Source organism: Mytilus edulis, chromosome 4, assembly GCF_963676685.1.
Source record: "Mytilus edulis chromosome 4, xbMytEdul2.2, whole genome shotgun sequence".
Lineage (NCBI taxonomy): Eukaryota > Metazoa > Mollusca > Bivalvia > Mytilida > Mytilidae > Mytilus > Mytilus edulis.
The window spans coordinates 82,888,740-82,908,143 of NC_092347.1; the positions used below are offsets into that span (position 1 = coordinate 82,888,740).

Consider the following 19,404-nt stretch of genomic DNA (forward strand, 5'->3'; position numbering starts at 1 on the left):
CATTCTTTCATACTTTTGATAATGCCTCTCCCATTGTGTTTATCTTTTCCCAAACTCCTGTCCCTATTTTCAAAGGGTTTAGTTCATATGACGGGAAACCCCATACTTTGATCGTAAAAAGAAGTAAAATAACTACATGTTGCATTGAGAAATTAGATGAAATAGTGAAGAGCTAGTCAATTTTAATGTATTTTTGAGTAAATTTAACGTTGGCAAATTTTCCCATATGAAGAAAGCCCATGTATAGAAATAGAGAAACATCAATCTGTTCAAGAACTCGTTTTATTTTAAGTTATACAAGTAAAGTTTCTATGTACTGAAGTTTTGTATTATCTTAATTGCGTATTTTGGTGTTCTTTTGTATTTGTTTTTGTATATTTTTAACCTTTACTGTTATTCAGTTTTTGGTAATATCCCATTGGCATGGCTCAGAATTTATACATTCCCCACTGTGTTATTGTGCTTTTGTCATTTTGCTGTATTCAAATTGTCTTTCATTTTCGCATATATGTGCTTTGTCTATAGAGTATTTTCGTGACTTGCGTTTTTCTTTGTTGACATAGTTTGTTATATAAGGATAAAGATTATAACACAGTATTGACGGCTTCGTACCAAACTTTATCTATTATAAATAAAAAAAAGAAGTTGTGGTATAAATGCCAATGAGACAACTCTACAAAATAGAACAAATGTCCCTTTGATTTATTCACATGTCGTTGTCAATATAATGAAATTTTATGCGACAGCTATAAAAGTGAGAGGTAAAGCTAGCTATAAAACTAGGTTTGATTCACCATGTTTTACATGAAATACCTGAGTATACTAAGTTAGGAAAATGAGATTTGTTTTTCATTCGTTTGATGCAATTGAGCGTTTGATTTTGCCATTTGACAAGGGACTTTTCGTTTTCAAATTTCCTTTGAGTTTTGTATTTTTGGTATTAAATTTTCATTCCATTGTAGAATTAATGATGTTTAATTTAAACAACCTTTGCTGTTGATATGGATATTTTTTTTAATCCGAGTATTGTGCCAGCAGTAATAAATTCTTGTTTAAAATTATACATAGAAGCTTTACTTAGAAAACTCTTACAAAATATCCGTAAGATCCAGAAAATAATATCGTTTCACCTCTTAGCACATCCGAGTACAAATAAAATATCGGCAGTCACGCACACATCAAATTAAATGTATTCAATGAGTTCCCAATGTCACTATAACCAGTTTAGTGTGGTTTTTGTTGGTTTTTATAAATCGACTGGTAAACTCAGCTGATATTGGTTGTTCATTGTTGGTGTTTATAGTATACACATATTAAAAGTTTCGACTTTTATACTAAGTAAAATTGGATAGAAGTGTGTACGTATTATAAACTTCTACATTAACATCCTTGTTACTTTAATGAATCGATAGACGCATACGGTCATTGACCTACACGATTCGCCGTGTTTTGATATTATCTTCTTATTAACTGGACTTGGATAATAATATGTTTACATATTCTTACAAGCAGGTATTGTTTTGAAATCACATAATTGTAGATTTCAAAAATTCGTTTACAGTATTTTCTTTATTTTTCTAAATGCATAATTTATATTTAAATAATATGCATTGTTTTATTTATTAGATTATTTGTTTCTATTTAAGTCATAGTGTTCTCTTAAAAGACTTAGCTGATAAAGGTATTATTGATAAAATTGAGAATGGAAATGGGGAATGTGTCAAAGAGACAACAACCCGCCCAAATAAAAAACAACAGCAGAGGGTCACCAACAGGTCTTCAATGTAGCGAGAAATTCCCGCACCCGGAGGCGTTCTTCAGCTGGCCCCTAAACAAATATATACTAGTCCAGTGATAATGAACGCCATACTAATTTCCAAATTGTACACAAGAAACTAAAATTAAAATAATACAAGACTAACAAAGGCCAGAGGCTCCTGACTTGGGACAGGCGCAAAAATGCGGCGGGGTTAAACATGTTTGTGAGATGATAAATGATCTGATAAATAATGAGGGTAAATCAATGTCTTTTGAGCAATACCAATATATTAATGAAATTAAATCTAACTCTCTGGTTTAAAATTGGGTTCTATCAGCAATAAAATCATATCAAAGTTCTCTCAAACATTATATCCCTTTGGACAGTCTTGATTAAATTAATGGACTACTTCAAATAAAATAAGAACACTTTTTTTTTTATCGTATAAAAGGCTCAAAAGATGTGTAAATATGATGTTTTTATTAGAAAAAAAACACGGTAAAAGGCTAAACGGTAAAGATAAATGGTCTCTAAGATTGAATAAAAATTTTGATTGTGAAAAGTGCAAATATGTCTTTTTACACCACTAAAAACTCAAAACATCATTGTTTCCAATACAGAATAGTACGCAGAATCATAGGCAAAAATGAATGTTTATTATATCAAAATTAAGATACAACAAACATATAAATGTACTTTCTGTAATGAAGCTATTGAAGATATTAGGCACATATTTTGACATTCTATAAAATATCAGATTTATGGATTAAACTATGTGATTGAATTTATAACCAAACACAAATAATAATTCTATTTAATACTGATATTGTTTTATTTGGAAATTTAAGAAAAAAAGGCAATAATAAGATAAAAAACATTATTATAATTATTTATTTAGACACTTTAAAAAAAAAATATTTATAGCTAGGACACAAATTTGTGAAAATCAGGTAAATTTTATCGGACTGCAAAATTACCTAATCAATCTCTTACACTAGAAAATAATACATCATTTTTAGCTCACCTGGCCCGAAGGGCCAAGTGAGCTATTCCCATCACTTTGCGTCCGGCGTCCGTCGTCGTCGTCCGTCGTCGTCGTCCGTCGTCCGTCGTCCGTCGTCCGTCGTCCGTCGTCGTCGTCCGTCGTCGTTAACTTTTACAAAAATCTTCTCCTCTGAAACTACTGGGCCAAATCAAACCAAACTTGGCCACAATCATCATTGGGGTATCTAGTTTAAAAAATGTGTGGCGTGACCCGGTCAACCAACCAAGATGGCCGCCACGGCTAAAAATAGAACATAGGGGTAAAATGCAGTTTTTGGCTTATAACTCAAAAACCAAAGCATTTAGAGCAAATCTGACATGGGGTAAAAATGTTTATCAGGTCAAGATCTATCTGCCCTGAAATTTTCAGATGAATCGGTCAATCGGTTGTTGGGTTGCTGCCCCTGAATTGGTAATTTTGAGGAAATTTTGCTGTTTTTGGTTATTATCTTGAATATTATTATAGATAGAGGTAAACTGTAAACAGCAATAATGTTCAGCAAAGTAAGATCTACAAATAAGTCAACATGACCAAAATGGTCAGTTGACCCGTTTAGGAGTTATTGCCCTTTATAGTCAATTTTTAACCATTTTTCGTTAATTAAAGTAATCTTTTACAAAAATCTTCTCCTCTGAAACTACTGGGCCAAATTAATCCAAACTTGGCCACAATCATCTTTGGGGTATCTAGTTTAAAAAATGTGTGGCATGAATTGGTCAACCAACCAAGATGGCCGCCACGGCTAAAAATAGAACAAAGGGGTAAAATGCAGTTTTTGGCTTATAACTCAAAAACCAAAGCATTTTGAGGAAATCTGACATGGGATAAAAATGTTTATCAGGTCAAGATCTATCTGCCCTGAAATTTTCAGATGAATCGGTCAATCGGTTGTTGGGTTGCTGCCCCTGAATTGGTAATTTTGAGGAAATTTTGCTGTTTTTGGTTATTATCTTGAATATTATTATAGATAGAGATAAACTGTAAACAGCAATAATGTTCAGCAAAGTAAGATCTACAAATAAGTCAACCTGACCAAAATGGTCAGTTGACCCGTTTAGGAGTTATTGCCCTTTATAGTCAATTTTTAACCATTTTTCGTAAATTAAAGTAATCTTTTACAAAAATCTTCTCCTCTGAAAATACTGGGCCAAATTAATTCAAACTTGGCCACAATCATCTTTGGGGTATCTAGTTTAAAAAATGTGTGGCATGACCTGGTCAACCAACCAAGATGGCCGCCACCGCTAAAAATAGAACATAGGGGTAAAATGCAGTTTTTGGCTTATAACTCAAAAACCAAAGCATTTTGAGGAAATCTGACTCGGAATAAAAATGTTTATCAGGTCAAGATCTATCTGCCCTGAAATTTTCAGATGAATCGGTCAATCGGTTGTTGGGTTGCTGCCCCTGAGTTGGTAATTTTGAGGAAATTTTGCTGTTTTTGGTTATTATCTTGAATATTATTATAGATAGAGATAAATTGTAAACAGCAATAATGTTCAGCAAAGTAAGATCTACAAATAAGTCAACATGACCAAAATGGTCAGTTGACCCCTTAAGGAGTTATTGCCATTTATAGTCAATTTTTAACAATTTTCATTAATTTGGTAAATTTATGTAAATTTTTACCAAATATAGTTCTCTGTTACTAATGGGCAAAGTTCATTATAGATATAATTGTAAGAAGCAAAATCGTTCAGTAAAGAAAGAACTTCAAACACATCACCATCACCAAAATACAATTTTGTCATGAATCCATTTGTGTCCTTTGTTTAATATGCACATAGACCAAGGTGAGCGACACAGGCTCTTTAGAGCCTCTAGTTTTTAAAGTGACCCTTTTGACATAGCCAATATATATATATGTTGAGACCATTGGCTTCCAATACTAGAATATTTTTATTTTAAAATAATAGGTACTTTGTATACCTGGGGCCGTGTCAATGAAAGTATCCTAGGATATGTCCTAAGATATGTCTTAGGACATTATTTAGGATGGTCTTAGGACGTGTCTGAGACATGTCTTAGGATGTAAAACAAAGCTGTCTTAGGGCAGTCCTAACTACGATGGTCATAGGACCATCCTAACACATTTATTCAATTGGAAAAAAAGGTAGAGATGTCTATGACATAGATTTTATTGTATTTTAGTATCTATATGTAAAGAGAGAGAGGACGACTCTTGTAGAGAAAACAATTAACGCAAAATAAAAGTTAAAGATTTAAAGTAATACTAATAAATACGTTATTAAATATGATAACAGATATAAAAGAATCTAATACGAAAACAAAAGTAAATAGTCACAAAACTTTGTTAAATGCAATATCCGTGCTGCAATTTTAGTACATGAACTATTTTTGTCGTTAGGTCCTCTCGATTTCATTACATATATCGAATCAGGATTAGTTAGAAAAAAGAATTAATATTTTCCCATATTTAAATTAATATTGCACCGTTTTGGTTATGCTCAAAAATATATTGCTGATGATGATACATGTAGTCAGTAGTATTTTGTAGGCTTTAAAAAAGGCAGCACGAAATAATTTAATGTAATAAAATTGAATCTTTAACAAAATTGAAAAATATTTTGTTTTATTAATCTAATTATAATAACAGTATGATAGTTTAATATAGTATTGAGTTTATGCCATATATTTTGTTTTATTACCTTTTAGGACATTGTAACCTTTAGGACTATTCTAAGACACCTATTTGTATATCCTAACTTTAAGACCAAATTTAGGACATATCTTATTTTAGGACACTTTCGTTAACCTGACTTAGGACTAAGACGTATCCTAAGACATGTCCTGGTCCTAGGACAGCTTCGTTGACACGGCCCCTGAATTACTCCTGAGAATTGCTCTCACCTACATGTATTTAACTTATTCACATCACCATTTATGTTATATTATTTAATATTGTTATGTCTGAGGGTTATATCTATGATTGATGTTTTTTTTTCTATGTTTAATATATATTTACATCTATATATAGCTATCTTCTTAGTTATTGCTTATACAAATACATGAATCAAAACAAAACAAAAAACGTGTGAGCTGTAACGAACGCAGACACTCGTCTCAGAATCAACCCCCCCCCCCCCCCCCCCCCCTAGATCCCCCTACAAATCTGAGACGATTGTCTGTGGTGGTGAATGTTCAATTACTGCATGAAGATTAACAAAACATGCCAAAACATGCGAATGCATATTTAAGATATTTAAATCAATAGATAAATGATAGAAAATAGAAGAAAAAGAATATAAATCCACTTTTATCGACTGATTGGTGTGTATAACATGCATGACCTACTTAACAATCTGCATATTTGCTGTGTCAATGGCTTTAAATAGATTTATTTGTATTCGGGAGAGAAAAAAAACCATATAGAATGATTTGTATGTATACGTTATTATTGCTTTGTTTAAAATATATTTTATATATGTATTGAAGCGTTTATTTGCTTTCTGTTTAAATATGTATATTTGAATGAAGATTTATTTGGATAACGGTCGATCTATATCTAGATTATTCCGGTTTTCACCCGTTTATTTATATATTTATAGAATACGAAATTTTTCACATGTTCTCTGATATCATTAAGGTATCGTAATCTGGAAGTTACATATGATGCTACATGGCATGTTGTTTGCTTTTGAAAAAGGTAGGAACGATATATTTACACATATTTTACATGCCTATGGTCCATGAGATATCACACTCTAGTGTCAGCTACCTGTTGGAAACCAAAAGGCTATCATATTTTCTGCTGACACAGGATGACCCATATACATGCTTACCATTTTTGTTTTTGTTTTTGGCTAGTTGATTATATGTTTAACTAAACTAAATGTGTACAATATATATATGGAACTAATTGTGTACAATCTATATATGGAACTAAGTTAACATGGAACTCATTGTGTATACACACTATATAAATGGAACTATCTATGTATGGGTATATATTTTTGGCTATATATGTATCATGTACATCTATATCAATCACACTTGCATTATAAAGCATTATAATATATGATTACAATTATATAGGTTCTTTATCCTTATTTTTCATTAATGTATTTGATTTTTATATTATTGTTTGTATTGTACATGTTCAGTTGTATTATGAAAATTGTTGATGTTGTAACTTGATGTTTATGCCCTTTCGGGCCCATAATTTGAAATGAAATCTTCTTCTTCTAGCTTCTTCTCGATATGATCGTCCTCGTAAGAATCAGGGATGGCTAAATTGTGGTCTGTTATAATTGAAGTAGGAATGTAGCATGAGGAGTAATTGGTCTACGAGAAGGGTTGTAATACGTTAGAAAGTAAACGATTCGTTTATGTTGTAGTTGGTTATCAATCCAGAAGAAGATATGCAAAATGGTTCACTAGTTGATTCCTCAAATTTTCCTTAAAAGTATGGTTCTTAATTTTTACATTTTATCTGCCTCACGTAATTATCTGTTGATCATCTGTAATTATATCAGTGATTCTATGGTCTTTTGCTGATGTCTACACCAAATCGTCCAAAACTATAATTATCTTTCTTACACTTGGATCCAGAAAGCTATTTTTCTCAAAATTAGCTTGTATCCCATTCATAAATAATTCAACAATGGTTTAACATTCCTTTTATTTCGTCAAAGTGTGCCTGCCAACGTCAGTATATTCATAGTATTCTATGTATAGTGGATTAAAAATCGTGAATTCAAGAGGTGTTCAAAAAAATTGTTTTTGCAAGACGAAGGCCCACTCGCCATCAGTCATCGTGAATGGAAGTTTGAACACAAATTGTCCTATATCCCCCTTCCCATGCGAAGGCTGTGGTTTGTTGTTTTTTTTTTCTTATGCAACGGCAGCGGCAGAGGGAATGTATCTTCCTCTGCGGCGGTGGATACACATGAATGATCTGAGTGTATGGTCGCGTAATTCCATGTTTGTTCCTATAATGTGACATCTTAACGTCTTTTCACAGGCACTTTTTCTCAGATTGTTCCCCCTTTATACCTCAATATAACCTTATATCAAAGTATATAGGAGAAACAATTCTGAGACAAATGCAAATTCTTGAAAACTATAGTTTAATGATGCGGGGCAGATGTTATCACTCATCGGTTTTGTTCGACGAACACTTGTTAAATGAGAATATTGTGAAGTATCAATGTATGTATTGAGTTAAAAGGGACTTTACAACGCCAAAATCCAAACATTGGACAAATATAAAATCACTCAATTATATCTTCAGAGCGTTCATATATCGCCGTCTCCACTTGCAGACCCTTCCACTGCCGCCGACAATTGTTCTATATAGTACTTATGTTGTGGTTTTTTTTAATATGACCCACATAGAGAAACTTCAAGGTTTTCAAATTGGATACAATACTCATCATAGAACTATAGACATGTAGCCAATTGAAATAAAACCGAAAACGAAGAAAACTTTAAGATTATCTTTCCAGGCCACATTCCGAAATGTTGAGAAAAAACAATTCACCATTATGTTCAAGATTTACATTTTTGAGAAATAAGTTCTCGCGTGAATATAACGAAAAAAGGACTGTTGAGGTATTTACGATGTTAGGAAGGTTTTTGAGAAATATGACACCTTTTCATCGCATCAAAGATTACCATGAAGAGGGAATAGCTGGACCCGAATACAAATATGAACTCTAACGAGTACACATCAAAAACAATGCACTGTGGAAATTAAAAAAAAATGTTCATACCCAAAGGGAGAGGGTCCTTAAGACAACTTTAATTCTTGGATTAAAGCCAGTCACATTGAAGACTACTGGTATTATAGATTTACAATTGTTCATTATTTCCTTTCTATAATTGTAAAACAAATTAAAAAAAACAAGAGGCTCTCAAGAGCCTGAATCGCTCACCTTCATTTTTTTTTTTTAAATCATTCATCAATGATTATTTTTGCTTTTCAGTGTGTGCTAAAATATGCCATTCAAACATTCTTTGTATCTGTCATATTTTCTTCACAGGCAAAAATAATGCATTTTACCCCTAGCAACATTGGCTATTTTTCTTGAAGTGAAAGGAAATGAAAGAACATTTAAAATTAATAATAATTAGAGTTATCTCTCTTTGAATATTTTAAGTCAGTGTGTAGAAACCAAAAAATAACTAAATCTGTATAAATTAAGTTAATTATCTCCCTTCAAATATTTCAGACCAAGAATATCTTCCTTTAGGCACATTCTGGTCATGTACTGGATCTGTGTAAAGTTTAATTAATATTGGTACAGTCATTTAGGAGGAGTTGTGCTTATCTCCCTTGAAAAAAATCTTACCAGAAATATCTTCCTTCATGCACATCTACAGGTTGTGTACAAAAACTGTGTAAAGTTTCATCAATATTGATTAATCTGTTTAGGAGTAGTTGCGCTTACAGACTTGTTGCCATTTATAGCTATATTTAACTAAGTAAAATCAATTATCTCCCTTAAAATATTTCAGACCAGAAATGTTTTCCTTCATGCACATCCTCAGGTTGTGTACTACAAATGTGTGAAGTTTCATTAATATTGGTCCATCCATTAAGAAGGAGTTGCGTTTTCGAGACATATGGACAGACAGACGGACGGACAGGGTGATTCCTATATACTTCCCCAAAACTTTGTTTTTTGGGGGGGTATAAAAAACACAAATTAATACAAGTTACCCTAAGGATTGTTAAGTTTTAAGTTAAAGTGAAATTGGTTCAGTAGTTTAAGAGAAAAAGATTTTTTTAAGTAAGCAAAAAATGAAAAATTGTGTAAAATTATCATTAAAGGGCAATAACTCCTTAAGGCATCAACTGGCATTTTTAGTCATTAAACTTATTTGTAGATCCTACTTTGATAAACATTTTTGTTGTTTACAGTTTATCTCTATCTATAATAATATTCAAGATAATAACCAAAAACTGCAAAATTTCCTTAAAATTACCAATTAAGTGGCAACAACCCCACAATGAGTATCGATTTGTCTGAAAATTTCAGGGCTGATAGATCTTGACCTAATAAACACTTTAACTCCAACATATTTGCTCTAAATGCTTTAGTTTTTGAAATACAAGCCAAAAACTGCATTTTAACCTATGTTCTATTTTTAGCCATGGCGGCCATGTTTTTTACAAAACACAAATTTTATACAAGATACCCTTAGAATCATTTAGCATAAGTTAACCTGCAATTGGTTCAGTACTTTCAGAGAAGAAGATTTTTGAAAGTTAACAAATATGATGAACAAATTGTGTAAAATTGTCTTTAAAAGCCAATAACTCCTTAAGGGGTCAATTTACAATTTTGTTCATTATATCTTATTTGTAGATCTTACTTTGCTGAACATTTTTGCTGATTACAGTTTATCTTTATCTATAATAATATTCAAGAAAATAACCAAAAACTGCAAAATTTCCTTAAAATTACCAATTAAGTGGCAGCAACCCAACAATGGGTTGTTTGATTCATCTGAAAATTTCAGGGTTGATAGATCTTGACCTAATGAACATTTTTACCCCCATGTCAGATTTGCTCTAAATGCGTTCGTTTTTGAGATATAAGCCAAAAACAGCATTTGACCCCTATGTTCTATTTTTAGCAATGGCGACCATGTTTGTTGATAGATCAAAACTTCGGATACAATTTATAAACTAGATACCCTAAGGAACATTCAGTTAAAGTTTGGAAGTATTTGGCTTAGTAGTTTCAGAGGAGAAGATTCTTGAAATAGTTTACGACGACAGACGACGGACGACGACGGGCGCCAAGTGATGCCATAAGCTCACTTGGCCGAAGGGCCAGGTGAGCTAAAAAAAATGAAATAAAACAGTGTACTGTTCTTTGTGTATAATATATCGTACGTGTATGTTTATAAATAAACATGTGAAAACCGGAATAATCTAGATATATATATATCGATCGTTTTCACAACAAATCTATTATAAATAATAATTGATAAATATTTGAAACAAAGAGCAAACAAAAGCATATGTCTTACACAAAGCAATAATAATGTTTATATACAAATCGTTGTGTATGCACTTTTTTCGAATACACATTAATCTATTTATATTCAATAATACAGCTAATATTCAGTTTGTTAAGTAGGTCATTTATATATATGTAGATACATGCAGACAAATCAGTCAATAAAAGTGGATTTGTCTTCCTTTTTTCTGTTTTCTATCATTCCTTTTAAAGATGTCTTAAATACCTATCCGCATGTTTTTATTGGTAAGCTTTGTTAATCTATTCGTTACACACCTATCAAATACTTATCAAAGGTACCATATATTGCTTATAACTTAATACGCCAGAACGCGTTTAGTCTACATAAGACTCACCAGTGACGCTCAGATCAAAAAAGTTAGAAAGCCAAACAAGTACAAAAATGAAGAGCATTGATGATCCAAAATTCCAAAAAAATACGGCTTAAGTTATCTGTGCCTGGGATATAAAAAAATCCTTAGTTTTTCGAATAATTCATTCAGTAAATTTATAAAAATGACCATATAATTGATATTCATGTCAAAATCTTTTCTACCCAGGTTATTCCATTACTTGTGTCATATTATGAAATTCCTTTAAACTAAAATTGCTAAAGGAGAGACCATTTGTAATTAGGGGCAAGGGGCAAGGGGGACTAGGATAAAATTTGGAGAAAAAAGACCGTACAGGAGTATTAAGTAAAGAAGAAAAGACAGGATGAGCAAAATGCATGTTTCATTTTTATATCCGTTAAATAGTACTTTTTCCACTAAGGTGTGTAACTATCCAATGAGAGAAATGTTTCAAAAAGTAAAAATGTGATAACAAAAATACCGAACTCAGAGATTTTCAAAACGGAAAGTCTCTTATCAAAAGGCAAAATCAAATATAAATGAACATGATTTTAAGTAGATTGCATTGATTAATATTATAAGAGTTATGAAATATGTCGGATCATTTTGACCATGTGAATGATTTATTCAAAGAGAAAACGCAGGTGGAACAGAATGATTAAAGTTCTTTAAAATAAAAATAAACAACAGAATTTGAATTTTAAAATGTTTTGAAGACAAGACACAGAGAAATGCCTTTGCTCTATTGGCGTTTTGAGAACCTTTATTCAGTTAAATACTAATGGCTTTTTTATAATGTTTAACCAAACGATATTTGCTTCATGTAACAAACTGAACAAGTTTATACCAAAAACATGCTGTTATTATTTTTCAACAAATATTCTTCTTTTTCAGTTATAACATGGATAGAACGTCTGATGAAGATTCGCATTGCTGTAAAAACCCTATAGTCAATGAACAACGCATACCTCGGGAAGACGGACCAAGTCACCTGCGATTTTCAGAAAAATTTCTTAGATCTTTAGATTTGTTTTCTTCAATTGGAACAACAGTAGATATAACTCCAGACGAAGGTACGCACAAAATACATATATGTTTTCTGCTCTTTAGTCGGGTTGTCTTTTTGACACATTCTCAACATCACGGATTACAAATATGTCGAGTTTTTAGATTGAATAACAACACAGAGATGTCAGTTTAAATTCAAGAAACTGCTTGGGAAGGGGGGGGGGGTGTTAATATGACATAATTCATCCCAATAAGAACCTCAAAAACGCAATCATAACGAAAAAAGGTAAAATCATAAATTACTGAAGTGCGAGGAAAATTCAAAACGTAAATTCCCAATTCCCTAATCAAATGGCAAAATTAAAAGATAACAATCTTCAAACGAATTGAGAGCAACTGCCATATTCTTGACTTGTTACAGGCATTTTCTTATGTAGAAAATGGTTGATTAAACCTGGTTTTATTGCTAGCTAAACATCAGTCAACAGTAATATCTATTCACAATATTTTGAACATGAAACAAACAAATATGTTACACAAAAACACAACATGGCACATAGACAAAGCACATAAGCAAAAACGAAAGACAAGAATAAGCAAAATTTACCATGACACAATAAGTATAGAGCCATGTCATATATGACAAATAATCACAATAAGTCATAAAGACAAAGAAAGCATATAAGAAAAAATTGAAAGACGAAAATAGACAAACTATCAGTGAGCAAAAACACAATGACGGGATGAATAAATACAGAACCACGTCAAATGGATATCAACAAAAACAGACTTAACAGTAAATTCAATATTCGTAAAGAGAAATAATAGAATATTTTATATAACGTTATTAAGGGCATACGATACAGTTACATCGGAGGCTAACGTAAATTGTTATTTTCGCGACGTCAAACGGCGACTTATCGGGAAAAGATGCAGTTTTCGGCTGTTTTTTTTTCATTCAACCTGATTTAACTTAAAAACGAGTTCATGGACCCCTCTATTTTAAAATGACATTTGGTTTGATTACGTAAGAAGATTATGTGTACCAATTTTCATAAAAACGTAAAAAGTGCAATTTTTTTAAATTTGATTAAATTGAATATACAGCAAAAAATGACGGGTTTTTCCTACATTCATGATCATTTGAATAATTTGAGTTTTTTTGTAAATATAAAATGTACAAATTCATGCAATATCTATATAACACATAAATTACAAATAATTTAACAAAAACCAGATCGCGTTTATCTTTTAAAACAAAAAAGTTATGTATTTCTATCGAAAGGAAAAATACGTCAACAAATCCGTATTTTTAGGAAATATCTGAAATTTGAACCTCAATTTACTTAAAAAGTAGCACATGAAGGTATATTTTTTATTACATATTTGATTTAATCAGGTAAAAAATAGCCTACATGCAAATTTTCATCAAAATTCAAATACGGGATAAAAACTGTATCGTATGCCCTTAAGATGATAAGCAACGTCAGTACCCAGCATCTATACTTCAAGACCATCGTGTATTATTTGTGATGTTAATGTTTTGGTCGTATATTGGTATCACGTTGTCGTCGTCGTCGTCGTCCGAAGACATTTGGTTTTCGCACTCTAACTTTAGTAAAAGAAAATAGAAATCTATGAAATTTAAACACAAGGTTTATGACCATAAAAGGAAGGTTGGGATTGATTTTGGGTGGTTTGGTCCCACCAGTTTAGGAATTAGGGGCCACAAAAAGGCCCAAATAAGCATTTTTCCTGGTTTTTGTACAATATTGGATTGATTTTGGGAGTTTTGGTCCCAACGAATTAGGGTCCAAAAGGGTCCAAAATTAAACTTTGTTTGATTTCATCAAAAAATGAATTATTGGGGTTCTTTGATATGCCAAATCTAACCGTATATTCAGATTGTTAATTTTTGGTCCTGTTTTCAAATTGGTCTACATTAAGGTCCAAAGGGTCCAAAATTAAACTTAGCTTGATTTTAACAAAAATTGAATTATTGGGGTTCTTTGATATGCTGAATCCAAACATGTACTTAGATTTTTTATTATGGGCCCAGTTTTCAAGTTGATCCAAATCGGGGTCCAAAATTATTATATTAAGTAATGTGCAATAGCAAGAAATTTTCAATTGCACAGTATTGCGCAATAGCAAGAAATCTTCAATTGCACAGTATTGTGCAATAGCAAGAAATTTTCAATTCCACAGTATTGCGCAATAGCAAGAAATCTTCAATTGCACAGTATTGTGCAATAGCAAGAAATCTTCAATTCCACAGTATTGCGCAATAGCAAGAAATATCTTATTGCACAATATTGCGCAATAGCAAGAAATATCTTATTGCACAATATTGCGCAATAGCAAGAAATTTTCAATTGCACAGTTTTGCGCAATAGCAAGAAATATTCAATTGCAAAGTATTGTCCCGTTTTCAAATTGGTCTACATTAAGGTCCAAAGGGTCAAAAATTAAACTTTGTTTGATTTCAACAAAAATTGAATATATATGGGTTCTTCAATATGCTGAATCTAACCATGTATTTAGAGTTTTAATATTTGGGCCCGGTTATCAAATTGGTCCACATTGAGGTCCAAAGGGTCTAAAATTGAACATTTTTTGATTTCATCAAAAATTGAATTTTTGGGGTTCTATTATATGCTGAATCTAACCATGTATTTAGATTTTGGATATTGGACCATAATAGGTAAATGTCCAATTTAAAATTAAGTTTTTAGGTTTAAGTTCTTAGACCACATTCATTCTGTGTCAGAAACCTATGTTGTGTCAACTATTTAATCACAATCCAAATTCAGATCTGTATCAGGTTAAAATGTTGTGTCCATACTTGCGCCAACTGTTCAGGGTTCGACCTCTGCGGTCGTATAAAGCTGCGCCCTGCGGAGCATCTGGTTAGAAAAAGAACGTCTTTAATATACTCCTTGTTCATCAAATTTCTGCGCAGACACTGATGACGTTTTCTGAGTAGGAGCTACAAGCTCTTGAATATCGAACAAGTTGGGAAATGATTTCCCATATACAGGTGAAGTTTGTATATTGCTAGGTGGGGGAATTTATAATTTCAAAACTAAAATCGTCTCGCTTGTCATAGTTTTTCGTACTGAGATGACTGTGTATGTCAAATGCGAGGTATCAATCTAAAAATGAGGCAGATTAAGTCATGTATGTGTCTTAATTTTTAGTTCTGGGGGATATATTAACGGAACCCAATTAGAAAAGTTTAATTATTTATTGAAAGAACGTCATCAATATATCTGTATGTGAAATTAAATGACCTGGCATCTTTGATTTTGAAAACTGTCTGAAGGAACTGCAATTTACATGAAAATAAGATGACGTCAGCAAGGGAAAGGCGCATAGTTCGTTTCCAAAGGAAGTCCGACAATATGTTGAAAAAGTCTACCTTTGAATTCAACAGAATAAGTTGTCAATACATGACATGCAATAAGAAACTCCAGCATACTGATCACTTGTTCCTCTGTTAATAATGTTTTACCTTTTTGTTTTCACTATTAAAACAAAATATGCCGTATGGTTTCAAAAGGTTAAAAATAAAGTGTATGTTACTATTTCTATGTTGAAAAGCATTGTGGATTATTTCTTTTAGACGATTTTTCAATTTTACATGAGAAATGGCGGTATACAGGATTGAAAAATATAAAGTTTTGATAGAACTAATTTCAGAAAAAGATCGAGATTTAAAATTATCCAGAAGTTCTTTAGAGTTTTTCAGAATCCTCATATGGTTATAAAAGCCACTACGCGAGTATACAGTTTCACTTCATTTCTGAAGACCCTCTTTCACTGCAAACAGAATTTTTGTCAATCTAATGAACAATTCTATAGTTGAACATGCAGATGAGCCGGCAATGTACCGTTGTTTGTACGGAGTTTTTTTGAAGCTTTGGTATCCAATACAAACAAGGTAAGTCTTCCGATTTGCTGTTCAATGTAATGTTCATTGAAGCCATGAAAGACTTTTGATTCGCCAAAATCTTACCAATATCTAATGATATGTTTTTGTTTGTGGGATTACCTGAGTGCTCATTTATTCCTAATTCTTTTTACAAATATGGGCGAAAGATACCAGACACAAGACACTCGTAGTATTACGATTTACATATAAAGACAATATTATATAAAGCTTTGTCCGAAGAAACAATATTTTAGTGTAGACCATGCTCTGGCGTAGTCCTCAGTGGAATCGATACTTATTTTGAAGTTATGGTTCCGATTAATATGTTGGGGTTCTCTAAACAAAGTCCTCAACTGATTGTTTATAGTTAAATACTTTAGGTGCAATGGTTTGTAACTGTAGGATATAATAGGAACAGAGTGATTTTGAAAATAAAGTGGAATTTTAGATGTTACCTGCTTGTGATATAGAACGTTGCAGATGTTGATTTTATCAATTTCTCTATTGGTAAACTGAACAGGAAGGAATTTCATCTTTTCCTCGTGTAAAGGTTCCAATCTTACTAGTTTAAAAAGACGGCAAAGAGCTACATCATAATTTATAGTGACAAGTTTTTATATTGGCGAAAACGTCTTTATGCATCCTGTGTCAAGTACACATATCTCTCTTCGTGTTGTGAAGTATCACATGGGTCATATTAATGTTTTCATTCAAAGTCTTGTTATGGTACGAGTTCATATTCATTTTGTGTATTTCTTTATCATGTTTATTATTATTTTTTTGACCACTTATTGCATCAAATTTAAGAGAACTGTTAAATTTAGAAAACAGAAAAATGAGGAAAGAATTTTTTTTAAACAGGTGATGAAGAAACAAATGCTAATAAATGAATAATAATAATATAAATGAAATTGATAAGAAAATCAAGAAAACCACTGTCAGTAAAAACTACTTTTTTATTGTGCCATTCTTTTTCTTGTCTGTGTAGACGAAAACAAAATTTATTGTGCTTAGTGTTGCACGTTTTGATAGTTTGTCTGTATATATTGATCACTACACATTTCTTTCATATATTTATGAATAGCGGCTTTGATCTTCTTTTATTTTAGAATCCATCCTAAAAGCAACGTCTCCAATCGTGTTCCTTGTCATTCATTGAATAGCTGTGAATGTGATTGACGTCACTGAAACATATTAGCACTATAAGATAAGATAAGATATTTTATTTTCCAAATTAGGTCACCAGGGGGCATACACAAATAACAGATTTAATCGCAACAACATATAGTATTTTACATGACATTCATATATAATTCACCTCAAATATCGATATAAAGCCATACAGGCTATTTATCGATAATACTGTAGGTTTCCCTACTGCAACATACACCAAGGGGCGGTGCTTGAAGCAGACAAGAAAGCCAGCAGAAATGATAATTGACTTATCTTTTGTGTTCATAAGTCATATTAGTTTATCTCTAAAAAAAAAATTGGGGCAGCTTTTAGTAATTTCTTGAAATAGGTGAATGCGGTCATCATTAAATTTAACACATTAAAATAGAAAATGATATTCATCCTCCACATCTCTGGCGGAACAACGAGTATAAGTTTTGAGAAGTAATGGTGTTTTAAACTTGACACATTTTGACGAATATCATATATCAGACTCATTTCGGGAACGTAAAATCGTACACGTTTGGGGGGTAGGACACGTTTGGGGATGGACACGTTTGAGAGTGTGTCATATATTATATGTTTATATTACTAATATGTATTAAACTGAAGATAGGTTGCCTGATTGCTTATGAAACATTTTTTTCGACAAAAAAAAAATGAAATAAAAAATTTAAATGTGAGGTTAACCACGCGGTCTTCAACAATGGACAAAGGTTTCTGTAATAAATTTGGTATAAAACCTTCTGAAACCCTGTTATCATAAAAAAAATGAAAACAATCTTTGCTCTTTCATGAAAATTTTCGTTCAAAATAACTTTTCTTGAAAGAACGGTCGTGTGCACACGCCTGTAGTAATTTCATCTTCAAAGTTATTCTCTATTGTAGAAACTACCAATTTAACCTTCAGACCAAGAGTACATTCGTTTCCACAGACTGCCAAAAGAAGAAATAACAAAGAGTATGACATTTCTGAAGAAGTTAATAGGTTAGGATTAACTGCTGAACCGGTATATGATGATAAAAATTCTGAAATTGACGAAAATGAAAGTAATCTGGACGAAAATAACGACAGTCGTTTTTCGATAGGATATACAGAAAGTGAATTGTTTAAAGATTCGCAATATTCAAGGTCAAGGAAAGACAATTATTTCAAAGAGAAAAATTCAGAGGAATTAAATAACAAGCTTGGCGAATATGGATACTTCGATATATTAGATTCAAATGATATTGCCGATATTCCATTCAATTCAACTACTAGCACAGCTTTGCAGAACGTGAAAAATTGTAATATTGTTGGAGATAACACATCTATTCAAGTTTATCCTGAAAATGAACAGTGTATCATTGACCTTGAAGGACACTTAACGACAATAAAACATAATTCAAACACAAGTGAGACTTACTGCTCCTCTAAAGACCAGAAATTATCAAATGTTAAAACTTTGAAAAATAAAACAAATACGGGATCGAATCACGTGAAATCTGAACATCGTCATAGTGGAAAGGAGGATACTTCTTTCCAAAAGCAAACTTTACAATGGGTCTCGACAACCAAGGTCCGACAAAGTGGCAGTGAACAAAACATGCTTTCTCAGCCAACCTTCTGATGTATTTATCATAATGTTCCGAGTAGAATCATCCTTTGATATGATTTTTTTTTTATTGTCAAGAGTTATTTACTGTTCCTTTCATAACTTTGAGAAGTGAAGAATTTGCGTTGGGTACAGTTTCATGGAAGAAACACTTTCAATATTTCATTGCGTTTCTTTATTTGTTGTTCTGTAATTGTACAAAAACAAAGTTTACTTTCATGAATAGCAATTTTACCTTTAGCTATTGGTCGTTCTAGTGTACTAAGTGCTGTCGTAATAATGCTGTTAATCATCTTTGTAAATAAGCTTCAAAAGCAATGCTTAAGTATTTTATCTCTGATAAACTAAATATTTACTGTTTGAAAGTTGTTCGAAAACTATTCTACTCTATTGTAGTGAATATGGGCACCTAATATGTTAGACAATTCAAGTCTTGACATATATAATTTTTGCCCTCAAAATTTCATATAAAATTTGCTAAATATCTATTGGGTGTACATAAAGCTGAAGTTTGCACAGCAGTTTTAGCAGAAATAGGTATGT

The 19,404-nt window shown here is 31.9% G+C and overlaps 1 protein-coding gene across 3 annotated transcripts; it reads left to right on the plus strand.

Annotated features, from left to right (window-relative positions):
- The first annotated feature begins 1,255 nt into the window (after positions 1-1,255).
- On the plus strand, positions 1,256-19,322 carry LOC139520762 (uncharacterized). Of its 3 annotated transcripts, none has more exons than XM_071313690.1 (3): positions 1,256-1,512; positions 12,046-12,224; positions 18,155-19,322. In XM_071313690.1, the coding sequence occupies exons 2-3, from the start codon at positions 12,053-12,055 to the stop codon at positions 18,874-18,876; spliced, it is 894 nt and encodes a 297-aa protein (XP_071169791.1). In that variant the 5' UTR covers positions 1,256-1,512; positions 12,046-12,052; the 3' UTR covers positions 18,877-19,322. The 3 variants fall into 3 exon arrangements, with proteins under 3 accessions (XP_071169791.1, XP_071169792.1, XP_071169790.1); XM_071313691.1 differs by having other exon boundaries at positions 1,269-1,358; XM_071313689.1 differs by lacking the exon at positions 1,256-1,512 and adding an exon at positions 6,370-6,471.
- Positions 19,323-19,404: the final 82 nt, after the last annotated feature.

Bases quoted from the DNA above. Each gene is read 5' to 3' on its own strand.
- LOC139520762 (XM_071313690.1), top strand. From the start codon at position 12,053: ATGGATAGAACGTCTGATGAAGATTCGCATTGCTGTAAAAACCCTATA. The intron at 12,225-18,154 runs GTACGCACAAAA...TCTCTATTGTAG, and splicing joins AGATATAACTCCAGACGAAG to AAACTACCAATTTAACCTTC.